General features: G+C 43.0%; 1 protein-coding gene across 1 annotated transcript in view; it reads left to right on the top strand.

The window, feature by feature from the left end:
• Positions 1-20,690, top strand: part of LOC120060219 (phosphatidate phosphatase LPIN1-like) — a 47,752-nt gene extending 27,062 nt beyond the window's left edge. The window contains exons 9-21 of the mRNA XM_039009370.1: positions 2,233-2,326; positions 4,611-4,798; positions 12,775-12,868; positions 13,143-13,212; positions 15,597-15,689; positions 15,894-15,961; positions 16,344-16,482; positions 16,634-16,782; positions 17,253-17,339; positions 18,039-18,191; positions 18,400-18,514; positions 18,737-18,840; positions 19,021-20,690. Of these exons, the coding sequence (XP_038865298.1) occupies positions 2,233-2,326; positions 4,611-4,798; positions 12,775-12,868; positions 13,143-13,212; positions 15,597-15,689; positions 15,894-15,961; positions 16,344-16,482; positions 16,634-16,782; positions 17,253-17,339; positions 18,039-18,191; positions 18,400-18,514; positions 18,737-18,840; positions 19,021-19,318 (1,652 nt within the window). The 3' untranslated portion in view covers positions 19,319-20,690. The remainder of the gene's footprint in view (positions 1-2,232; positions 2,327-4,610; positions 4,799-12,774; positions 12,869-13,142; positions 13,213-15,596; positions 15,690-15,893; positions 15,962-16,343; positions 16,483-16,633; positions 16,783-17,252; positions 17,340-18,038; positions 18,192-18,399; positions 18,515-18,736; positions 18,841-19,020) is intronic.
• The last annotated feature ends 6,194 nt before the right edge of the window (positions 20,691-26,884 follow it).

Genomic DNA, 26,884 nt, shown 5'->3' with positions numbered 1-26,884 from the left:
GCGTGGAGCTCAGTTGGTAGAGCGTGGAGCTCAGTTGGTAGAGCGTGGAGCTTAGATGGTAGAGCATGGAGCTAAGTTGGTAGAGCGTGGAGCTTAGATGGTAGGCGTGGAGCCAGGTGGTAGAGCGTGGAGCTCAGTTGGTAGAGCGTGGAGCTCAGTTGGTAGAGCGTGGAGCTTAGATGGTAGAGCATGGAGCTAAGTTGGTAGAGCGTGAAGCTTAGATGGTAGAGCGTGGAGCACAGGTGGTAGAGCGTGGAGCCAGGTGGTAGAGCATGGAGCTCAGGTGGTAGAGCATGGAGCTCAGGTGGTAGAGCGTGGTGCTCAGTTGGTAGAGGGTGGAGCTCAGTTGGTAGAGCGTGGAGCTCAGTTGGTAGAGCGTGGAGCTCAGTTGGTAGAGCGTGGAGCTCAGTTGGTAGAGCGTGGAGCTCAGTTGGTAGAGCATGGAGCTCAGTTGATAGAGCATGGAGCTCAGTTGGTAGAGCATGGAGCTCAGGTGGTAGAGCATGGAGCTCAGTTGGTAGAGCATGGAGCTCAGTTGGTAGAGCATGGAGCTCAGTTGGTAGAGCATGGAGCTCAGTTGGTAGAGCATGGAGCTCAGTTGGTAGAGCATGGCATTTGCAACGCCAGGGTTGTGGGTTTGATTCCCCGGGCCACCCATGCGTAAAATGTATGCACACATGACTGACTGACTGTAAGTCACTTTGGATAAAAGCGTCTGCTAAACGGCATATGTTATATGTTATTGTAATCAGTGTTCATGGACAGGCATGGTTGAGTAGCTGAACCATTATCTGGAAGGAGAGGACAGACAGAATATATATGTCAGTTTAGATGACAGAATTTTTATTCAAACTGTCACTCACGTCTGTAGATATGAATGCCTCAGCCATTAGTTTCACGTCTGTAGATATGAATGTCTCAGCCATTAGTTTCACGTCTGTAGATATGAATGTCTCAGCCATTAGTTTCACGTCTGTAGATATGAATGTCTCAGCCATTAGTTTCACATCTGTAGATATGAATGTCTCAGCCATTAGTTTCACGTCTGTAGATATGAATGCCGCAGCCATTAGTTTCGCGTCTGTAGATATGAATGTCTCAGCCATTAGTTTCATGTCTGTAGATATGAATGTCTCAGCCATTAGTTTCACGTCTGTAGATATGAATGCCTCAGCCATTAGTTTCACGTCTGTAGATATGAATGTCTCAGCCATTAGTTTCATGTCTGTAGATATGAATGTCTCAGCCATTAGTTTCACGTCTGTAGATATGAATGCCTCAGCCATTAGTTTCACGTCTGTAGATAGGAATGTCTCAGCCATTAGTTTCACGTCTGTAGATATGAATGTCTCAGCCATTAGTTTCACGTCTGTAGATATGAATGTCTCAGCCATTAGTTTCACGTCTGTAGATATGAATGTCTCAGCCATTAGTTTCACGTCTGTAGATATGAATGCCTCAGCCATTAGTTTCACGTCTGTAGATATGAATGTCTCAGCCATTAGTTTCACGTCGGTAGATATGAATGTCTCAGCCATTAGTTTCACGTCTGTAGATATGAATGTCTCAGCCATTAGTTTCACGTCTGTAGATATGAATGTCTCAGCCATTAGTTTCACGTCTGTAGATATGAATGTCTCAGCGATTAGTTTCACGTCTGTAGATATGAATGTCTCAGCCATTAGTTTCACGTCTGTAGATATGAATGTCTCAGCCATTAGTTTCACGTCTGTAGATATGAATGTCTCAGCCATTAGTTTCACGTCTGTAGATATGAATGTCTCAGCCATTAGTTTCACGTCTGTAGATATGAATGTCTCAGCCATTAGTTTCACGTCTGTAGATATGAATGTCTCAGCCATTAGTTTCACGTCGGTAGATATGAATGTCTCAGCCATTAGTTTCACGTCTGTAGATATGAATGTCTCAGCCATTAGTTTCACGTCGGTAGATATGAATGTCTCAGCCATTAGTTTCACGTCTGTAGATATGAATGTCTCAGCCATTAGTTTCACGTCTGTAGATATGAATGTCTCAGCCATTAGTTTCACGTCTGTAGATATGAATGTCTCAGCCATTAGTTTCACGTCTGTAGATATGAATGTCTCAGCCATTAGTTTCACGTCTGTAGATATGAATGCCTCAGCCATTAGATTCATATCAACTTAATGAATGAAAGTAATGCCTTGTCAATCATTGTATCCATGGTAACGTGTGACGCTGTACCTGCAGACAAGAGGAGCCACCACCTGGGCTCTGATGGAATCTACCTGGATGACATCACTGAGCTGGAGCCAGATGTGGCCGCTCTCTACTTCCCCAAAAGGTAACACAACTGTAACTTACACACACACACTTACAGGCACACCTGTCACACACACATACAGTGCATTCGGAAAGTATTCAGACCCCTTCCCTTTTTCCACATTTTATTACGTTACAGCCTTATTCTAAAATATATATTTTTTAAATCCCTCATCAATCTACACACAATTTTCCATAATGACAAAGTTAAAATGGGTTTTCAGACATTTTTGAACATTTATAAAAAATTCAAAACAGAAATATTCAGACCCTTTGCTATGAGACATGAAATTGAGTTCAGGTGCATTCTGCTTTCATTCATCATCCTTGAGATGTTTCTACAACTTGATTGGAGTCTACCTGTGGTAAATTCAATTGATTGGACATGATTTGGAAAGGCACCCACCTGTCTATATTAAGGTCCCACAGTTGACAGTGCATGTCAGAGCAAAAACCAAGCCATGATGTTGAAGAAATTGTAGAGCTCCAAGACATGATTGTGTCAAGGCACAGATCTGGGGAAGGGTACCAAAAAATGTCTGTCCTCCATCATTCTTAAATGGAAGAAGTTTGGAACCGCCAGACTCTTCCTAGAGGTGGCCTCCCGGCCAAACTGAGCAATCGGGGGAGAAGGGCCTTGGTCAGGGAGGTGACCAAGAACCCGATGGTCTCTCTGACAGAGTTCCAGACTTCTTCTGTGGAGATGGGAGAACCTTCCAGAAGGACAACCATCTCTGCAACACTCCATCAATCAGGCCTTTATGGTAGAGTGGCCAGATGGAAGTGGCCACTCCTCAGTAAAAGGCACATGACAGTCCACTTGGAGTTTGCCAAAAGGCACCTAAAGGACTCTCAGACCATGAGAAACAAGATGCTCTTGTCTGATGAAACCAAGATTGAAATTTTGACCTGAATGCCAAGTGTCACATCTAGAGGAAACCTGGCACGATCCCTACGGTGAAGCATGGTGGTGGCAGCATCATGCTGTGGGGATGTTTTTGAGCGGCAGGGACTGGGAGACTAGTCAGGATCGAGGGAAAGATGAATGGAGCAAAGTACAGAGAGATCCTTGATGAAAACCTGCTCCAGAGCGCTCAGGACCTCAGAATGGGGCGAAGGTTCACCTTCCAACAGGACAACAACCCTGAGCACACAGCCAAGACAACACAGGAGTGGCTTCGGGACAAGTCTCTGAATGTCCTTGAGTGGCCCAGCCAGAGCCTGGACTGGAACCCGATCGAACATCTCTGGAGAGACCTGAAAATAGCTGTGCAGCGACGCTCCCCATCCAACCTGACAGAGCTTGAGAGGATCTGCAGAGAAGAATGGGAGAAATTCCCCAAATACAGGTGAGCCAAGCTTGTAGCGTCATACCCAAGAAGACTTGAGGCTGTAATTTCTTTCAAAGGTGCTTCAACAAAGTACTGAGTAAAGGGTCTGAATACTTATGTAAATGTGATATTTCATTTATTTAATTTTTTTAATAAATTAGCAAACATTTTTGCTTCGTCATTATGGGGTATTAGAATAAGGCTGTAACATAACAAAATGTGTAAAAAGTCAGGGGGTCTAAGTACTTTCCGAATGCGCTTTACACACCTATTACACACACACATCAGAGGAGGCTGGTGGGAGGAGCTATAGGAGGGTGGGCTCATTGTAATGGCTGGAATTAAATAAATGGTATCAAGCACATCAAACATATGAACATCCTTTTACTCCATTGATTCCATTCCAGCCTTTCGATTGAGCCGGTTTTCCTATAGCTCCTCCCACCAGCCTCCAATGACACACATATACACGCTGTCACGCCCTGGCCATAGAGAGGCTTTTATTCTCTATTTTGGGTAGGCCAGGGTGTGACTAGGGTGGGCATGGGCATTCTAGTTTCGTTATTTCTATGTTTTCTGTTTCTATGTTTTGGCCGGGTATGGTTCTCAATCAGGGACAGCTGTCTATCGTTGTCTCTGATTGGGAATCATACTTAGGCAGCCTTTTTTCCCACCTGTGTTTTGTGGGTAGTTGTTTTCTGTTTAGTTTATGCACCTTACAGAACTGTTTCCGTTTCTTCACGTTGTTATTTTGTTCAAGTGTTTTGGTTAATAAAAGATCATGAACACTTACCACACTGCGCTTTGGTCCGATCCTCATTACGACGAGAGCCGTGACACACGCACTCAACACACCCACACACACACATCAGTAACAAACACACACCTGTTACGCACACACATACACACACTCACCTATCCTGTCCTACGCACAGAGTTGTCCTACACTCCTGACCCTATGACCCTGTTCCTTAGTGACGGGGGTGGTTCGGTGAGAGGAGGCTTGGAAACGGGAGTGCGGAGTGCCAACCAATCCCCTCAGTCGGTGGGCAGCAGTGGGATGGACAGCGGCGTGGACAGCTACTCTGACCAGCTGGGAGACATGCCCAACATCGCCATCTCCCTTTGTGGAGGTCTCACTGACAACAGAGAGATCACAAGAGGTAGGGGCTGCATCTCAATACTGTTCAAATTGTAGCTACATCTATTTGCTGCTCAGATCTACTAATTGGTGTGAGATCAGATGGAAGGGAGCAACTTTCTGGAATAGAAGAGCATTAACCCTCTCCTGTCTGTGTCTCTACAGAACAGTTATATTAACCCTCTCCTGTCTGTGTCTCTACAGAACACTTATATTAACCCTCTCCTGTCTGTGTCTCTACAGAACACTTATATTAACCCTCCTGTCTGTGTCTCTACAGAACAGTTATATTAACCCTCTCCTGTCTGTGTCTCTACAGAACACTTATATTAACCCTCTCCTGTCTGTGTCTCTACAGAACAGTTATATTAACCCTCCTGTCTGTGTCTCTACAGAACAGTTATATTAACCCTCCTGTCTGTGTCTCTACAGAACAGTTATATTAACCCTCTCCTGTCTGTGTCTCTACAGAACAGTTATATTAACCCTCTCCTGTCTGTGTCTCTACAGAACAGTTATATTAACCCTCCTGTCTGTGTCTCTACAGAACAGTTATATTAACCCTCTCCTGTCTGTGTCTCTACAGAACAGTTATATTAACCCTCTCCTGTCTGTGTGTCTCTACAGAACACTTATATTAACCCTTTCCTGTCTGTGTCTCTACAGAACAGTTATATTAACCCTCTCCTGTCTGTGTCTCTACAGAACAGTTATATTAACTCTCTCCTGTCTGTGTGTCTCTACAGAACAGTTATATTAACCCTCTCCTGTCTGTGTCTCTACAGAACAGTTATATTAACCCTCTCCTGTCTGTGTGTCTCTACAGAACAGTTATATTAACCCTCTCCTGTCTGTGTCTCTACAGAACAGTTATATTAACCCTCTCCTGTCTGTGTGTCTCTACAGAACAGTTATATTAACCCTCTCCTGTCTGTGTCTCTACAGAACAGTTATATTAACCCTCTCCTGTCTGTGTCTCTACAGAACAGTTATATTAACCCTCTCCTGTCTGTGTCTCTACAGAACAGTTATATTAACCCTCTCCTGTCTGTGTGTCTCTACAGAACAGTTATATTAACCCTTCTGTCTGTGTCTCTACAGAACAGTTATATTAACCCTCTCCTGTCTGTGTCTCTACAGAACAGTTATATTAACCCTCTCCTGTCTGTGTCTCTACAGAACACTTATATTAACCCTCCTGTCTGTGTCTCTACAGAACAGTTATATTAACCCTCTCCTGTCTGTGTCTCTACAGAACACTTATATTAACCCTCTCCTGTCTGTGTCTCTACAGAACAGTTATATTAACCCTCCTGTCTGTGTCTCTACAGAACAGTTATATTAACCCTCCTGTCTGTGTCTCTACAGAACAGTTATATTAACCCTCTCCTGTCTGTGTCTCTACAGAACAGTTATATTAACCCTCCTGTCTGTGTCTCTACAGAACAGTTATATTAACCCTCCTGTCTGTGTCTCTACAGAACAGTTATATTAACCCTCTCCTGTCTGTGTCTCTACAGAACAGTTATATTAACCCTCTCCTGTCTGTGTCTCTACAGAACAGTTATATTAACCCTCCTGTCTGTGTCTCTACAGAACAGTTATATTAACCCTCTCCTGTCTGTGTCTCTACAGAACAGTTATATTAACCCTCTCCTGTCTGTGTGTCTCTACAGAACAGTTATATTAACCCTCCTGTCTGTGTCTCTACAGAACAGTTATATTAACCCTCTCCTGTCTGTGTCTCTACAGAACAGTTATATTAACCCTCCTGTCTGTGTCTCTACAGAACAGTTATATTAACCCTCCTGTCTGTGTCTCTACAGAACAGTTATATTAACCCTCTCCTGTCTGTGTCTCTACAGAACAGTTATATTAACCCTCCTGTCTGTGTCTCTACAGAACAGTTATATTAACCCTCCTGTCTGTGTCTCTACAGAACAGTTATATTAACCCTCTCCTGTCTGTGTCTCTACAGAACAGTTATATTAACCCTCTCCTGTCTGTGTCTCTACAGAACAGTTATATTAACCCTCTCCTGTCTGTGTGTCTCTACAGAACACTTATATTAACCCTCTCCTGTCTGTGTCTCTACAGAACAGTTATATTAACCCTCTCCTGTCTGTGTCTCTACAGAACAGTTATATTAACTCTCTCCTGTCTGTGTCTCTACAGAACAGTTATATTAACCCTCCTGTCTGTGTCTCTACAGAACAGTTATATTAACCCTCTCCTGTCTGTGTCTCTACAGAACAGTTATATTAACCCTCTCCTGTCTGTGTGTCTCTACAGAACAGTTATATTAACCCTCTCCTGTCTGTGTCTCTACAGAACAGTTATATTAACCCTCTCCTGTCTGTGTGTGTCTACAGAACAGTTATATTAACCCTCTCCTGTCTGTGTCTCTACAGAACAGTTATATTAACCCTCCTGTCTGTGTCTCTACAGAACAGTTATATTAACCCTCCTGTCTGTGTCTCTACAGAACAGTTATATTAACCCTCCTGTCTGTGTCTCTACAGAACAGTTATATTAACCCTCTCCTGTCTGTGTCTCTACAGAACAGTTATATTAACCCTCTCCTGTCTGTGTCTCTACAGAACAGTTATATTAACCCTCTCCTGTCTGTGTCTCTACAGAACAGTTATATTAACCCTCTCCTGTCTGTGTCTCTACAGAACAGTTATATTAACCCTCTCCTGTCTGTGTGTCTCTACAGAACAGTTATATTAACCCTCTCCTGTCTGTGTGTCTCTACAGAACAGTTATATTAACCCTCTCCTGTCTGTGTCTCTACAGAACAGTTATATTAACCCTCCTGTCTGTGTCTCTACAGAACAGTTATATTAACCCTCTCCTGTCTGTGTCTCTACAGAACAGTTATATTAACCCTCTCCTGTCTGTGTGTCTCTACAGAACAGTTATATTAACCCTCTCCTGACTGTGTCTCTACAGAACAGTTATATTAACCCTCTCCTGTCTGTGTCTCTACAGAACAGTTATATTAACCCTCTCCTGACTGTGTCTCTACAGAACAGTTATATTAACCCTCTCCTGTCTGTGTGTCTCTACAGAACAGTTATATTAACCCTCCTGTCTGTGTCTCTACAGAACAGTTATATTAACCCTCTCCTGTCTGTGTGTCTCTACAGAACAGTTATATTAACCCTCTCCTGTCTGTGTGTCTCTACAGAACAGTTATATTAACCCTCTCCTGTCTGTGTGTCTCTACAGAACAGTTATATTAACCCTCTCCTGTCTGTGTCTCTACAGAACAGTTATATTAACCCTCTCCTGTCTGTGTCTCTACAGAACAGTTATATTAACCCTCCTGTCTGTGTCTCTACAGAACAGTTATATTAACCCTCTCCTGTCTGTGTCTCTACAGAACAGTTATATTAACCCTCTCCTGACTGTGTCTCTACAGAACAGTTATATTAACCCTCTCCTGACTGTGTCTCTACAGAACAGTTATATTAACCCTCCTGTCTGTGTCTCTACAGAACAGTTATATTAACCCTCTCCTGTCTGTGTCTCTACAGAACAGTTATATTAACCCTCTCCTGTCTGTGTGTCTCTACAGAACAGTTATATTAACCCTCCTGTCTGTGTCTCTACAGAACAGTTATATTAACCCTCTCCTGTCTGTGTGTCTCTACAGAACAGTTATATTAACCCTCCTGTCTGTGTCTCTACAGAACAGTTATATTAACCCTCTCCTGTCTGTGTCTCTACAGAACAGTTATATTAACCCTCTCCTGTCTGTGTCTCTACAGAACAGTTATATTAACCCTCTCCTGTCTGTGTCTCTACAGAACAGTTATATTAACCCTCTCCTGTCTGTGTCTCTACAGAACAGTTATATTAACCCTCCTGTCTGTGTCTCTACAGAACAGTTATATTAACCCTCTCCTGTCTGTGTCTCTACAGAACAGTTATATTAACCCTCTCCTGTCTGTGTCTCTACAGAACAGTTATATTAACCCTCTCCTGTCTGTGTCTCTACAGAACAGTTATATTAACCCTCTCCTGTCTGTGTGTCTCTACAGAACAGTTATATTAACCCTCTCCTGTCTGTGTGTCTCTACAGAACAGTTATATTAACCCTCTCCTGTCTGTGTCTCTACAGAACAGTTATATTAACCCTCCTGTCTGTGTCTCTACAGAACAGTTATATTAACCCTCTCCTGTCTGTGTCTCTACAGAACAGTTATATTAACCCTCTCCTGTCTGTGTGTCTCTACAGAACAGTTATATTAACCCTCTCCTGACTGTGTCTCTACAGAACAGTTATATTAACCCTCTCCTGTCTGTGTCTCTACAGAACAGTTATATTAACCCTCTCCTGACTGTGTCTCTACAGAACAGTTATATTAACCCTCTCCTGTCTGTGTGTCTCTACAGAACAGTTATATTAACCCTCCTGTCTGTGTCTCTACAGAACAGTTATATTAACCCTCTCCTGTCTGTGTGTCTCTACAGAACAGTTATATTAACCCTCTCCTGTCTGTGTGTCTCTACAGAACAGTTATATTAACCCTCTCCTGTCTGTGTGTCTCTACAGAACAGTTATATTAACCCTCTCCTGTCTGTGTCTCTACAGAACAGTTATATTAACCCTCTCCTGTCTGTGTCTCTACAGAACAGTTATATTAACCCTCCTGTCTGTGTCTCTACAGAACAGTTATATTAACCCTCTCCTGTCTGTGTCTCTACAGAACAGTTATATTAACCCTCTCCTGACTGTGTCTCTACAGAACAGTTATATTAACCCTCTCCTGACTGTGTCTCTACAGAACAGTTAATATTAACCCTCCTGTCTGTGTCTCTACAGAACAGTTATATTAACCCTCTCCTGTCTGTGTCTCTACAGAACAGTTTATATTAACCCTCTCCTGTCTGTGTGTCTCTACAGAACAGTTATATTAACCCTCCTGTCTGTGTCTCTACAGAACAGTTATATTAACCCTCTCCTGTCTGTGTGTCTCTACAGAACAGTTATATTAACCCTCTCCTGTCTGTGTCTCTACAGAACAGTTATATTAACCCTCTCCTGTCTGTGTCTCTACAGAACAGTTATATTAACCCTCTCCTGTCTGTGTCTCTACAGAACAGTTATATTAACCCTCTCCTGTCTGTGTCTCTACAGAACAGTTATATTAACCCTCTCCTGTCTGTGTCTCTACAGAACAGTTATATTAACCCTCTCCTGTCTGTGTCTCTACAGAACAGTTATATTAACCCTCTCCTGTCTGTGTCTCTACAGAACAGTTATATTAACCTCTCCTGTCTGTGTCTCTACAGAACAGTTATATTAACCCTCTCTGTCTGTGTCTCTACAGAACAGTTATATTAACCCTCTCCTGTCTGTGTCTCTACAGAACAGTTATATTAACCCTCTCCTGTCTGTGTCTCTACAGAACAGTTATATAACCCTCCTGTCTGTGTCTCTACAGAACAGTTATATTAACCCTCTCCTGTCTGTGTGTCTCTACAGAACAGTTATATTAACCCTCCTGTCTGTGTCTCTACAGAACAGTTATATTAACCCTCTCCTGTCTGTGTCTCTACAGAACAGTTATATTAACCCTCTCCTGTCTGTGTCTCTACAGAACAGTTATATTAACCTCTCCTGTCTGTGTCTCTACAGAACAGTTATATTAACCCTCTCCTGTCTGTGTCTCTACAGAACAGTTATATTAACCCTCCTGTCTGTGTCTCTACAGAACAGTTATATTAACCCTCTCCTGTCTGTGTCTCTACAGAACAGTTATATTAACCCTCCTGTCTGTGTCTCTACAGAACAGTTATATTAACCCTCTCCTGTCTGTGTCTCTACAGAACAGTTATATTAACCCTCTCCTGACTGTGTCTCTACAGAACAGTTATATTAACCCTCCTGTCTGTGTCTCTACAGAACAGTTATATTAACCCTCTCCTGTCTGTGTCTCTACAGAACAGTTATATTAACCCTCTCCTGTCTGTGTGTCTCTACAGAACAGTTATATTAACCCTCCTGTCTGTGTCTCTACAGAACAGTTATATTAACCCTCTCCTGTCTGTGTGTCTCTACAGAACACTTATATTAACCCTCCTGTCTGTGTCTCTACAGAACAGTTATATTAACCCTCTCCTGTCTGTGTCTCTACAGAACAGTTATATTAACCCTCTCCTGTCTGTGTCTCTACAGAACAGTTATATTAACCCTCTCCTGTCTGTGTCTCTACAGAACAGTTATATTAACCCTCCTGTCTGTGTCTCTACAGAACAGTTATATTAACCCTCTCCTGTCTGTGTCTCTACAGAACAGTTATATTAACCCTCTCCTGACTGTGTCTCTACAGAACAGTTATATTAACCATCCTGTCTGTGTCTCTACAGAACAGTTATATTAACCCTCTCCTGTCTGTGTGTCTCTACAGAACAGTTATATTAACCCTCTCCTGTCTGTGTGTCTCTACAGAACAGTTATATTAACCCTCTCCTGTCTGTGTCTCTACAGAACAGTTATATTAACCCTCCTGTCTGTGTCTCTACAGAACAGTTATATTAACCCTCTCCTGTCTGTGTGTCTCTACAGAACAGTTATATTAACCCTCTCCTGTCTGTGTCTCTACAGAACAGTTATATTAACGCTCCTGTCTGTGTCTCTACAGAACAGTTATATTAACCCTCTCCTGTCTGTGTCTCTACAGAACAGTTATATTAACCCTCCTGTCTGTGTCTCTACAGAACAGTTATATTAACCCTCTCCTGTCTGTGTGTCTCTACAGAACAGTTATATTAACCCTCTCCTGTCTGTGTCTCTACAGAACAGTTATATTAACCCTCTCCTGTCTGTGTCTCTACAGAACAGTTATATTAACCCTCTCCTGTCTGTGTCTCTACAGAACAGTTATATTAACCCTCTCCTGTCTGTGTGTCTCTACAGAACAGTTATATTAACCCTCTCCTGTCTGTGTCTCTACAGAACAGTTATATTAACCCTCCTGTCTGTGTCTCTACAGAACAGTTATATTAACTCTCTCCTGTCTGTGTCTCTACAGAACAGTTATATTAACCCTCTCCTGTCTGTGTGTCTCTACAGAACAGTTATATTAACCCTCTCCTGTCTGTGTGTCTCTACAGAACAGTTATATTAACCCTCTCCTGACTGTGTCTCTACAGAACAGTTATATTAACCCTCTCCTGTCTGTGTGTCTCTACAGAACAGTTATATTAACCCTCTCCTGTCTGTGTCTCTACAGAACAGTTATATTAACCCTCCTGTCTGTGTCTCTACAGAACAGTTATATTAACCCTCCTGTCTGTGTCTCTACAGAACAGTTATATTAACCCTCTCCTGTCTGTGTGTCTCTACAGAACAGTTATATTAACCCTCTCCTGTCTGTGTGTCTCTACAGAACAGTTATATTAACCCTCTCCTGTCTGTGTCTCTACAGAACAGTTATATTAACCCTCTCCTGTCTGTGTCTCTACAGAACAGTTATATTAACCCTCCTGTCTGTGTCTCTACAGAACAGTTATATTAACCCTCTCCTGTCTGTGTCTCTACAGAACAGTTATATTAACCCTCTCCTGTCTGTGTCTCTACAGAACAGTTATATTAACCCTCCTGTCTGTGTCTCTACAGAACAGTTATATTAACTCTCTCCTGTCTGTGTCTCTACAGAACAGTTATATTAACCCTCTCCTGTCTGTGTGTCTCTACAGAACAGTTATATTAACCCTCTCCTGTCTGTGTGTCTCTACAGAACAGTTATATTAACCCTCTCCTGTCTGTGTGTCTCTACAGAACAGTTATATTAACCCTCTCCTGTCTGTGTGTCTCTACAGAACAGTTATATTAACCCTCTCCTGTCTGTGTGTCTCTACAGAACAGTTATATTAACCCTCTCCTGTCTGTGTGTCTCTACAGAACAGTTATATTAACCCTCTCCTGTCTGTGTCTCTACAGAACAGTTATATTAACCCTCTCCTGTCTGTGTGTCTCAATAGAACAGTTTGAGGAGAGAGCCATCTCTTACCAGCAGTTCACTGAGAACCCCTCCATCATTGACGATCCCAACCTGGTGGTCAAGATAGGAACCAAGTATGTAAAATACCTCTAACTCTGCATCATAGCAGTGAAGATGGCAGGGATGTGATTTTTGTTGATTAATCAGGACACACTATCCTCCATTCATATATCTGACCTATTCCATAGACAAAATCCCGATTTTATATGTTGTCCTGACCACATCCCGGACAGGAAAGTATGTAATGTACAGAACACCCTTCGTGTGCTGTCAAATATAGTACTTCTGATAAGAAATGTAGAAACTGGAGATTCAACAATGATCATATGTCTGTGTTTTCTCCTCCAGGTACTATAACTGGACCACTGCAGCCCCTCTGATGCTGGCTATGCAGGTGTATCAGAAGCCCCTGCCAATGGTAAGACCTCCACAACATTAGCAACATTCCATTAGCTTAGCATCTGGGCTACACGGCTGGTAGACGAGAATATATGCTGATCTCAAATATAGTGCTCTGTACCTGAGTGGTTTTACCTGAGGTTTATCATATGTCACATTAATCGTATGGCAATGTATAAAAAAGCAGTCCAAATGTAACCCATGTACCTGCTAAATCTGGGGCCCAGTTCTGTGTCTGGCCTTGTTTTGTATTTGTATGAATTCCTACATCCTCTGTCTCGTTTGAACTTCCTGCACACTGAAAAGCATTCTCCTTAACCACATCGCCCTCACACTCAAGTCTTTTCCCCCTTTGTTGTTCCATTTGTTCTCCCTCCATCTCACCTCCCATCCGGCCCCTATGTGTCTTCAGTACTCCTGTCTGAGTTGTGTGTCCTCTGCCTTTGGCCTCTTCTCGTACTGTTTACCCAGTCTGTTCAGCTCCAGCCCTGTGGGTCCCTTCAGTTTCCTCTGTCTGTCTGTCTGTCTGTCTGTCTGCCTGCCTGCCTGCCTGCCTGCCTGCCTGCCTGCCTGCCTGCCTGCCTGCCTGCCTGCCTGCCTGCCTGCCTGTTCGGTATAGCATATCTGTCTTTCTGCCTGTTGGGTATAGCATATCTGTCTGTCTGTACGTCTGTCTGTTGTGTACAGCATGTCTGAGTCTGTCTGTCTGTCTGTCTGTCTGTCTGTCAATCCATCCCATCTGTCTGTTGGGTATAGTATGTCTGTCTGTCTGTCTGTCGGTCCACTGTCTGTCTGTCTGTTGTTGGGTATAGCATATCTATATGTCTGTCTGTCTGCCTGTTGGGTATAGCATATCTGTCTGCCTGCCTGTTGGGTATAGCATATCTGTCTGTCTGCCTGTTGGGTATAGCATATCTGTCTGTCTGCCTGTTCGGTATAGCATATTTGTCTGTCTGCCTGTTGGGTATAGCATATCTGTCTGTCTGCCTGTTGGGTATAGCATATCTGTCTGTTGGGTATAGCATATCTGTCTGTCTGTACGTCTGCCTGTTCGGTATAGCATATCTGTCTGTCTGCCTGTTGGGTATAGCATATCTGTCTGTCTGCCTGTTAGGTATAGCATATCTGTCTGTCTGCCTGTTGGGTATAGCATATCTGTCTGTCTGCCTGTTGGGTATAGCATATCTGTCTGTCTGCCTGTTGGGTATAGCATATCTGTCTGTCTGCCTGTTGGGTATAGCATATCTGTCTGTCTGCCTGTTGGGTATAGTATATCTGTCTGTCTGCCTGTTAGGTATAGCATATCTGTCTGTCTGTCCATTGGGTATAGCATATCTGTCTGTCTGCCTGTTGGGTATAGCATATCTGTCTGTCCTTGTTGGGTATAGCATATCTGTCTGTTGGGTATAGCATATCTGTCTGTCTGTACGTCTGCCTGTTCGTTATAGCATATTTGTCTGTCTGGCTGTTGGGTATAGCATATCTGTCTGTCTGCCTGCTGGGTATAGCATATATGTCTGTCTGTCTGTCTGTTGGGTATAGCATATCTGTCTGTCTGCCTGTTGGGTATAGCATATCTGTCTGTCTGCCTGTTCGGTATAGCATATCTGTCTGTCTGTCTGTTGTTGGGTATAGCATATCTGTCTGTCTGTCTGCCTGTTGGGTATAGCATATCTGTCTGTCTGCCTGTTGGGTATAGCATATCTGTCTGTCTGCCTGTTGGGTATAGCATATCTGTCTGTCTGTACGTCTGCCTGTTGGGTATAGCATATACGTCTGTCTGTCTGTCTGCCTGTTGGGTATAGCATATCTGTCTGTCTGCCTGTTGGGTATAGCATATCTGTCTGTCTGTGCGTCTGTTGGGTATAGCATATCTGTCTGTCTGCCTGTTGGGTATAGCATATCTGTCTGTCTGCCTGTTCGGTATAGCATATCTGTCTGTCTGTCTGTTGTTGGGTATAGCATATCTGTCTGTCTGTCTGCCTGTTGGGTATAGCATATCTGTCTGTCTGCCTGTTGGGTATAGCATATCTGTCTGTCTGCCTGTTGGGTATAGCATATCTGTCTGTCTGTACGTCTGCCTGTTGGGTATAGCATATACGTCTGTCTGTCTGTCTGCCTGTTGGGTATAGCATATCTGTCTGTCTGCCTGTTGGGTATAGCATATCTGTCTGTCTGTACGTCTCTTTGTGTGTTTTTCCCCTCTCTCTCTCTCTCTCTCTCCTATTTTTCTCTGTCTCTGTGTCTCCCTCCCTCTGCCTCGCTTCCTTAGATCGCCATCGTCCAGTCATATGACACTAGCTTCACGTTTTTGCATTTGGGTTTTTGTATCTCTGTGTTTTTGCATTCCAGTGGTTTTGATGAGTTGTCGTTTTGGTCAGGAACTGTGTGCGTTTGTTCCAGGCCTCAGTGGAGAACATCATGAAGGAGAAGATGCCCAAGAAAGGAGGCCGCTGGTGGTTCTCATGGCGCAGCAGGAACAGCGACTCCAAATCGGTACACACCTCAGCTCAAATACACACACTTCTGTAACACACACACCTCTGTAACACACACCTCCTGAACAAACTTCTATAACATAACTATAACTAGGAAACGTCTGCAGAAGTTACAGTATTGGAGGCCTAGTTGACGGGCGTGTTATATTTGTTAGAATGTCCTGGTTGTTGTATGAGTGTGTGACTGGTTGTTTTACCCCAGGACTCAGTGTCTGAGACAGGAGTTGGAGATGAGGGTGAGACCTCTCTCAGCATGGCTTCAGTCAACGGGTAACTACACTTCTCTAACACCAGAAAAGCTTATAATGTGCAATAGAATGTAATTATTTTGAATACACGTTTATATACTGTAGTTTACAGATCCTCATATACGTTATACAGAAAGGGTCGGTTTCATGAACCAATTCTCCTTTGAGTTTGTTTTTTTGTGCAGGACTAGGTTTAAAATTAGTCCGGGAAACCACCCCTGAAAATGTGTTCTACATGTTTTATATAGTGTTTATATTCTGGTTATAAAGTCATGTATACTACATGTTTTATATAGTGTTTATATTCTGGTTATAAAGTCATGTTTACTACATGTTTTATATAGTGTTTATATTCTGGTTATAAAGTAAAAAATGTATTTATAGCTGAACTGTTGTCATGACAGAATGAAGGAGGAGTCTTCCTCCAGCGATGAGGACCACAAATTGTCCAATCAGGGCTCGGAATCCTGCAAGGCCGAGCCCCTTCTCACACCCGGTAGTGTGTGCTACAGGAAGACCCTCAGACTGACCCCAGAGCAGCTGGTGAGAAACAATGCTTCTCACCTCTTTATCTGGCGACGTTGTCTTCAGTGTGTCTGGCTAATGTAGTCTTCAGGCCAGTCTGCAGTTGAACCACTCAGTAGCAGGGTTAAAGTTAGAGGGTGTATGGGTAATGTAGTCTTTGTGTCCTCAGGCCAGTCTGCAGTTGAAGGTGGGTCCTAATGAGGTGGTGTTCAGTGTGACCACTCAGTACCAGGGCACCTGCCGCTGCCAGGGCACCATCTACCTCTGGAGCTGGGACGACAAGATCATCATCTCAGACATTGACGGCACCATCACCAGGTGTGTGTGTGTGTGTGTGTGTGTGTGTGTGTGTGTGTGTGTGTGTGTGTGTGTGTGTGTGTGTGTGTGTGTGTGTGTGTGTGTGTGTGTGTGTGTGTGTGTGTGTGTGTGTGTGTGTGTGTGTGTGTGTGTGTGTGTGTGTGTGTGTGTGTGTGTGTGTGTACATGAGTTTTATTGGCAATTGTGTGTGATCATGTTATATCTCTGTTAATGGTAGTGTAATGAGGTGTGTGTGTGTGTGTGTGTGTGTGTGTGTGTGTGTGTGTGTGTGTGTGTGTGTGTGTGTGTGTGTGTGTGTGTGTACATGAGTTTTATTGGCAATTGTGTGTGATCATGTTATATCTCTGTTAATGGTAGTGTAATGAGGTGTGTGTGTGTGTGTGTGTGTGTGTGTGTGTGTGTGTGTGTGTGTGTGTGTGTGTGTGTGTGTGTGTGTGTGTGTGTGCACGTGCGTGTGTCCTCTCTTTCAGGTCGGACACCCTGGGCCACATTCTTCCCACGCTGGGTAAAGACTGGACCCATCAGGGCATTGCCCGCCTCTACCACCGAGTCAGCCAGTGAGTTCCCACAAGAGTCATTCAATAACTATAGATGAGCATTACAGTAATGAAACCTAGGTCACATTTAGAATAGGGCTCAACGTAAGATCAATGAATCATATCAACTTTATTCATGGTGTTTCAATCTACAAGGTTTAGTACGTTGCACCCTCATGAAGGCAGCCCTGTCCCTGACGCTCATTAGTTAAACTACTGTCCCCTCCATCGCTCTTAGGAAACACTGAGACAGTAGAATAATTCAATGTCATTCTCTTGCTCTACTTATCCTTCTATCTTTCAATTCAATTCAAGGGGCTTTATTGGCATGGGAAACTTACGTTAACATTGCCAAAGCAAGTCAAGTAGATAATTTAAAAAAGTGAAGTAAACAATAAAAATTAACAGTAAACATTACACAAAAGTTCCAAAAGAATAAAGACATTACAAATTTCATATTATGTCTATATACAGTGTTGTAACGATGTGCAAATAGTTAAAGTATAAAAGGGAAAATAAATACGCATAATATGGGTTGTATTAACAATGGTGTTTGTTCTTCACTGGTTGCCCTTTTCTTGTGGCAACAGGTCACAAATCTTGCTGCTGTGATGGCACACTGTGGTATATCACCCAGTAGATATGGGAGTTTATCAAAATACGGTTTGTTTCTCTCTCTCTCTCTCTATCCCTCTCTCTCTCTCTCTCTCTCTCTTTCAGGAATGGTTATAAGTTTATGTACTGCTCAGCGAGGGCCATAGGTATGGCTGATATGACAAGAGGGTATCTACACTGGGTCAACGAGAGAGGAACCATGCTGCCTATTGGACCTGTCCTACTCAGCCCCAGCAGTCTGTTCTCAGCTCTGCACAGGTGAGGAACACATACACTCACACACCATCGTTCATCACCATCATCATCGTAAAAATAAACACAGCAGAATCAAAGAGTCAAACACAAAAGTGAACAATCATGTGTAACGATGTACAGCCGCTGATGTAATAGAACTAGCTCTCCCTGTATTGTATAACGATTATTCCATGCCATCCGTCCTGTCCCGTCCTTCTTGTCCTTCCTGTAGGGAGGTGATAGAGAAGAAGCCTGAGCGGTTTAAGATCCAGTGTCTGACCGACATCAAGCAGCTGTTCTACCCCAACACTGAGCCTTTCTACGCAGCCTTTGGCAACAGAGCCACGGTGAGAGCCCTGCTCCCTCCATCACTGCACACATTACCTTAGGCTACTTTTTAGATTCCTTTGACTGGAACCATGCACAGTAATTAACCGATCTGTAAATGTGACAGATTCAGCCAAAAGGCTATTTGCAACCTGAATATTCTGTTTGCTACTGTTGCAGTTGTTGTTGTATGCGTGTTTTTGGATAGTATGCCGGTTGTTGTTAAAGTTGTTGTTGTTTAGGATGTGTATTCCTATAAGGAGGTGGGCGTTCCCCTAAACAGGATCTTCACAGTCAACCCCAAGGGAGAGCTGATACAGGAACACGCTAAGACCAACATCTCATCGTAAGTCAGACATCTCTCTCTTTCTCTTCATCCCTCTATCTTTCTCCCTCGTATCTTTCTTCATCTGTCTTTGTCTGTCTCTGTTTCTCTCGCCCTCAGTAGCTCTCTCTTCCTCTCTCTGTCTGTGTGTCTGTCTATGAACAATGAAGTGAATTATGTTTCTGTTTGTGTCCCTGCCAGGTATGGTGGTCTGTGTGAGGTGGTGGACCACGTCTTTCCCCTGTTGATCAGAGGCCACGTCTCTGACGTCTCCTGCCCTGACACCTTCAGCCAGTTCACCTACTGGAGAGAACAGCTGCCCCAGGTCCACATCCCTGACCAGGTCCACATCCCTGACCAGGTCCACAGCCCTGACCAGGTCCACATCCCTGACCAGGTCCACAGCCCTGACCAGGTCCCCAGCCCAGACCACCCACAGGTCCACAGCCCCGACCAGCCCCAAGTCCACAGCGCCGACCAGCCCCTGGACAACAGCTGAGGAGACCCCACACCACATCAGACCACCCCAGGAGTGAGCTGTGTGCAATCACGGACGGGAAGGGAGAGACATGCTCAAACTCATGATGATGCAGGCATGCAAATGCAAGAAGCATGTATCTGCTCTAATGCCACACAGCTATGCATAGGCAGACCTTGCACTAGTGAAAGTGTACTTGCTACAACAACAGGCATGTTAGCACTGAGTGGTATTTATATGTAGTCATCATTTATATTTATGTTTTACTCTTCAGTGTTGTTTTCTCTGCATTACCTAGCCTAGTCATACACGGCCCACTGTTCATCAGGTGAAATAGGTACAATACCTAGCCTAGTCATACACGGCCCACTGTTCATCAGGTGAAATAGGTACAATACCTAGCCTAGTCATACACGGCCCACTGTTCATCAGGTGAAATAGGTACAATACCTAGCCTAGTCATACACGGCCCACTGTTCATCAGGTGAAATAGGTACAATACCTAGCCTAGTCATACAGAGGCTACTGTTCATCAGGTGAAATAGGTACAATACCTAGCCTAGTCATACAGAGCCTACTGTTCATCAGGTGAAATAAGTACAATACCTAGCCTAGTCATACAGAGCCCACTGTTCATCAGGTGAAATAAGTACAATACCTAGCCTAGTCATACAGAGCCTACTGTTCATCAGGTGAAATAAGTACAATACCTAGCCTAGTCATACAGAGCCTACTGTTCATCAGGTGAAATAAGTACAATACCTAGCCTAGTCATACACGGCCCACTGTTCATCAGGTGAAATAGGTACAATACCTAGCCTAGTCATACACGGCCCACTGTTCATCAGGTGAAATAGGTACAATACCTAGCCTAGTCATACAGAGCCTACTGTTCATCAGGTGAAATAAGTACAATACCTAGCCTAGTCATACAGAGCCCACTGTTCATCAGGTGAAATAAGTACAATACCTAGCCTAGTCATACAGAGCCTACTGTTCATCAGGTGAAATAAGTACAATACCTAGCCTAGTCATACAGAGCCTACTGTTCATCAGGTGAAATAGGTACAATACCTAGCCTAGTCATACAGAGCCTACTGTTCATCAGGTGAAATAAGTACAATGCCTAGCCTAGTCATACAGAGCCTACTGCTCATCAGGTGAAATAGGTACAATACCTAGCCTAGTCATACAGAGCCTACTGTTCATCAGGTGAAATAGGTACAATACCTAGCCTAGTCATACAGAGCCTACTGTTCATCAGGTGAAATAAGTACAATACCTAGCCTAGTCATACAGAGCCTACTGTTCATCAGGTGAAATACAGTGCCTTGCAAAAGTATTCACCCCCTTGGCGTTTTTCCTATTTTGTTGCATTACAACCTGTAATTTAAATAGATTTTTATTTGGATTTCATGTAATGGACATACACAAAATAGTCCAAATTGGTGAAGTGAAATGAAAAAAATTACTTGTTTCAAAAAATTCGGAAAAGTGTGCTATGAAGCCCCTAAATAAGATCTGGTGCAACCAATTACCTTCAGAAGTCACATAATTAGTTAAATAAAGTCCACCTGTGTGAAATCTAAGTGTCACATGATCTGTCACATGATCTCAGTATATATACACCTGTTCTGAAATGCCCCAGAGTCTGCAACACCACTAATCAAGGGACACCACCAAGCAAGCGGCACCATGAAGACCAAGGAGCCCTCCAAACAGGTCAGGGATGAAGTTGTGGAGAAGTACAGATTAGGGTTGGGTTATAAAAAATTATCCGAAATTTTGAACATCCCACTGAGCACCATTAAATCCATTGTTAAAGAATGGTAAGGATATGGCACCACAACAAACCCGCCAAGAGAGGGCCGCCAACCAAAACTCACGGGCCAGGCAAGGAGGGCAACAAAGAGACCAAAGATAACCCTGAAGGAGCTGCAAAGCTCCATAGCAGAGATTGGAGTATCTGTCCATAGAACCACTTTAAGCCATGCACTCCACAGAGCTGGGCTTTACAGAAGAGTGGCCAGAAAAAAAGCCATTGCTTAAAAAAAAAAAAAGCAAACATGTTTGCTGTTCGCCAAAAGGCATGTGGGAGACTCCCCAAACATATGAAAGAAGGTACTCTGGTCAGATGAGACAAAAAATGTTGCTCTTTGGCCATCAAGGAAAACACTATGTCTGGGGCAAACCCAACACCTCTCATCACCCCGAGAACACCATCCCCACAGTGAAGCATGGTAGTGGCAGCATCATGCTGTGTGGATGTTTTTCATCGACAGGGACTGGGAACCTGGTCAGAATTGAAGGAATGATGGATAGCGCTAAATACAGGGAAATTCTTGAGGGAAACCTGTTTCAGTCTTCCAGAGATTTGAGACTGGGACTGAGGTTCACCTTCCAGCAGGACAATGACCCTAAGCATACTGCTTAGGGTGAATAGTTATGAACGCTCAAGTTTTCAGTTTTGTCTTATTTCTTGTTTGTTTCACAATAAAAAATATTTTGCATTTTCAAAGTGGTAGGCATGTTGTGTAAATCAAATGATACAAACCCCCCAAAAATCTATTTTAATTCCAGGTTGTATGGCAACAAAATAGGATTAATGCCAAGGGGGTGATTACTTTTGGGAAGCCACTGTAGGTACTACTTTTAGACAAAAGAAGCACTGATTCAGTTGCCTGACGACTCAAACTGAATTATTCCGCTGCTCTATGTCCTCTACATACTTCAGTCTGAGACTGCCATCGTTGAAATAATTTGTGGTGACGTCAAAATGAGGGGTGTTGTACAAAACAAAGTAATCAGCGATTGGATCATCTCTAACCAATCAGAGTATCAAAGCCAATAACACATTTTTAAAACACCGCTTTACCCATGTGTGTTCTTGCTCTGGCCCAACCCATCAGTTTCTGGGACCAATCAGAATGATTAAAATGTGATTGAGTTCTAGAAGTTGTCAGGAAGGTACTCAGATCCAGAGTCATTGCAGAGAAGAAACTAACGGCGTGGCGTAGTGTTTAGCCAGAGCAAGGAGTTTGGGTAACCAGACTACTGATAAAAGTACAGCCTACTGGTAAAAATCACTGTGAAGTACAGTCTACCTGGAAAAATCACTGTGAAGTACAGCCTACTGGTAAAAATCACTGTGAAGTACAGTCTACCTGGAAAAATCACTGTGAAGTACAGTCTACCTGGAAAAATCATTGTGAAGTAGAGCCTATCATTGAAACAGCTGAGTTTCACCCAGATAACGTTGTCTGATTAATGACATTACTTTTGATTGAATCTCCTACATTTTCAGATCAAATGTTTTCCTACATTTTCAGATCTAATGTTCACATACATTTTAAGCGCTAATGTAATAAATGCTCAGCAATACAATATTATTATTAACTAGCAATGAAAATATTATAGCACATGACGATAATTCAGTTCACCTGTGAGCTCCAAACTTGTCATTATAATTAAGCAATAAGGGGTGTGGTATATAGCCAATATACCACGGCTAAGGGCTGTTCTTATGCACTACGCAACGCGGAGAGCTCGGATACAGCCCTTACCCGTGGTTTATTGGCCATATACCACAACCCCCCGAGGTGCCTTATTGCTGTTATAAACTGGTTAGCAATGTAATTAGAGCAGTAAAATAAAATGTTTTGTCATACCCGTGGAATAAGGTCTGATATACCACGGCTGTCAGCCAATCGGCATTCAGGGCTCAAACCACCCAGTTTATAAGAAGTTTTAAATCATGTTTCCTTTTGGGTTCCATGTAGAATCCTTTCCACAGAGGGTTGTACCTGAAACCAAAAACGGTTCTATCTGGAACCAAAAGGGGTTCTTCAAAGGGTTCTCCTATGGGGACAGCCGAAGAACACTTTTTGGTTCTAGATAGCACCTTTTTTCTAAGAGTGTAGTAGCATTCCATATTAGGGTTTTATTCTTCAGTTTCTTGTCATGTTCTATGTAAGGTAAATATGTTACTGATCAACTGAACTAAACCAGGTAACCAGTGTAGCTCTTCACTTCAGTTTATTAACAAGGCACAGAGGGGGGTTTCCTCTCTCATTGATGTCTCTCACCCATAGTCATCAATAGTCCTTTAATGCTAATTTAACACTTCAGAATAGACATCTAAAACTGGCATTACTCTGATAATAAGCAACGCAAAGAAACTCAGGTTGTTTCACTCTGTTTCTATGAACAATGACACATTACATATCATATTCTCACTGCGTGCACTGTGCAGAGAGATTGTCTTGGCTACCATTATGGTCACTGAATAGCCTACTAGTCCTGGCACATCGGTCAGGTGTGTGACTGAGCTCTTTTTTTGGGGGGGGGGGGGGGGGGGGGGTATTATGTTGCAGACAATAGAAAACGTATTCTGTCATTTGCTTTGGTTGTCCATCATCTTAAACTCTGTAACTGCGAGATGAGAGAAACCTACTAATTTATGAACTATTTCATTAATCTATCATTTTTATGAAGCAGCTTGTGAACGCGCTTGGATTTGGCCTTTGATTTAATTTAATTTTATATATTGTGTTTATGTGATTGAATATGAACAGAGTATTGGTGTTTATTCTCACTTTTGTATATAGTGCAATGTTTTTTAGTGATCTAATTCAGAAACATTGATTTTGTCAGTCATTGGCTGGCTTCTGGACTACAGTAGTTTGATCTAAAATGGCTAACAACATTTTGCATTGACTATAGTGTCCACTGAAGCAAAGCCATTGAGGAGTTCTACAACAGTAAAAATGCAATATTCTACTGAATTCTAGAATCTATTACTAAGATACAAAACATTTATATAGATTACAACACTGATGTTCCTTGTAATTTCAGCCATTAGAATTCCCAATATCCTTGAATATTCTAAACCTCCTCAAAGGGTTAAAAGCAGAAAGCAGCGTCAGTCAGTGCATCAGTCAGTCCATCTTATCTCTGTTGTTATCAGAGCAGGTGGCAGTATGTTTCTAGGAGTGGCAGCCATCTAATGTGTATCTAATGTGTATATGGTGCAATTTCCAATGTTATCCTGTATGTAGTATGGATGAGTTCAACACCCAAAATGCAAGTCGTCCTGTACTACCTGAATGAATACTAACACTGTGGTATTTCTCTCTTTTTCGTTTGGTCATAGTGATGACCAATACAAACCTGATCAAATCACTGTGAAGGAGAGAAGGTTCTCACTATCCCTATGTACCATATTGATTTCAATACGTTTGAATATATTGGCTAGATGTCTTTCATGGGCTGGTTAAAACATCCATTGCCATTCCTCTGGTCATGGGTGAGGTTTCTAGGATTCATTTAAATAGAGGTATTTCAGAATATTGAGACATAGAGACTAACGTGAGCTTTTGGACTTGCCATCGACCTAAGAGGTGTGTTGGTATTTGGAGGAGCCGTAACGGATGGATGGAAGCATGGATGGATGGATGGGTGGAAGGATGAGTGAAAGGAGGCATGTGATATCACTGTTGTGTTGTGTTCACTAGTCTTGTCCTGTGTGTCTTTGGTTCCTCTTGTCTCCTTACTGTTTTACCACACAATTTGTTCCAAGTATGTTGAACTACTACTGTGTATTCTGGTTAAGCAGACTGACTGTGTTCTTTCTGTGAAAGATCCATATGAACAAAGTGATTTTGTCTTATGTCTTGGTTGTCTGTCCTCTTTAGTATGTTTCTGAGATGTACAGTCCATTACTCTAGCACTGTGTCATGTTGTATAGGTAAACAATCTGGTTTAAAAATAACTGTATATTGAAAATAATGATTTCAATAAATGCTAAGATGATTGTTGATGGATGTGCATGTGTCTCATCTCTCCTCCCTGAAGTGAACATCTCATGATGTGAAACCAGATTAGTATTTCCTTAGTTTCAGAGTTTTTCCTGACCACATGACTAAAAAGTAACATGACTCCACTCTGCAGAGCAGAACTAACCACCATTACTGTCCATGTATACCATGGTATCAGAACTAACACCCATTAATGTCCATGTATACCATGGTATCAGAACTAACCCCCATTACTGTCCATGTATACCATGGTATCAGAACTAACCCCCATTACTGCCCATGTATACCATGGTATCAGAACTAACCACCATTACTGCCCATGTATACCATGGTATCAGAACTAACACCCATTAATGTCCATGTATACCATGGTATCAGAACTAACCCCCATTACTGTCCATGTATACCATGGTATCAGAACTAACCCCCATTACTGTCCATGTATACCATGGTATCAGAACTAACACCCATTACTGTCCATGTATACCATGGTATCAGAACTAACCCCCATTACTGCCCATGTATACCATGGTATCAGAACTAACCCCCATTAATGTCCATGTACACCATGGTATCAGAACTAACCCCCATTACTGTCCATGTACACCATGGTATCAGAACTAACCCCCATTAATGTCCATGTATACCATGGTATCAGAACTAACCCCCATTAATGTCCATGTACACCATGGTATCAGAACTAACCCCCATTACTGTCCATGTATACCATGGTATCAGAACTAACCCCCATTACTGCCCATGTATACCATGGTATCAGAACTAACCCCCATTACTGTCCATTTATACCATGGTATCAGAACTAACCCCCATTACTGCCCATGTATACCATGGTATCCACCGTCGCTGGATCAGACAGGACTGGCAAAAAGTGCTCTTCACTGACGAGTCGCACTTTGTCTCACCAGGGGTGATGGTCGAATTTCGCGTTTATCGTCGAAGGAATGAGCGTTACACCGAGGCCTGTACTCTGGAGCAGGATCGATTTGTAGGTGGAGGGTCTGTCATGGTCTGGGGCGGTATGTCACAGCGTCATCGGACTGAGCTTGTTGTCATTGCAGGCAATCTCAACGCTGGGCATTACAGGGAAGACAGTCTCCTAAAGTTGATTCAGCTGCGGGATCGGGGCACCACCAGTACAGAGCTTGCTCAGGAATGGCAGCAGGCAGGTGTGAGTGCATCTGCACGCACAGAGAGGCGAAGACTTTTGGAGGATGGCCTGGTGTCAAGAAGGGCAGCAAAGAAGCCCCTTCTCTCCAGGAAAAACATCAGGGACCGACTGATATTCTGCAAAAGGTACAGGGATTGGACTGCTGAGGACTGAGGTAAAGTCATTTTCTCTGATGAATCCCCTCTCCGATTGTTTGGGGCATCCGGAAAAAAGCTTGTCCGGAGAAGACAAGGTGAGCGCTACCATTAGTCCTGTGTCATGCCAACAGTAAAGCATCCTAAGACCATTCATGTGTGGGGTTGCTTCTCAGCCAAGGGAGTGGGCTCACTCACAATTTTGCCTAAGAACACAGTCATGAATAAAGAATGGTACCAACACATCCTCCGAGAGCAACTTCTCCCAACCATCCAGGAACAGTTTGGTGACGAACAATGCCTTTTCCAGCATGATGGAGCACTTTGCCACTTTTTATCAAAAGTGATAACTAAGTGGCTCGGGGAACAAAACATCGATATTTTGGGTCCATGGCCAGGAAACTCACCAGACCTTAATCCCATTGAGAACTTGTGGTCAATCCTCAAG

Source organism: Salvelinus namaycush, chromosome 15, assembly GCF_016432855.1.
Source record: "Salvelinus namaycush isolate Seneca chromosome 15, SaNama_1.0, whole genome shotgun sequence".
NCBI lineage: Eukaryota > Metazoa > Chordata > Actinopteri > Salmoniformes > Salmonidae > Salvelinus > Salvelinus namaycush.
Note: the sequence above shows the minus strand (reverse complement) of the source record. Positions and strands in the feature narration are given on the sequence as shown.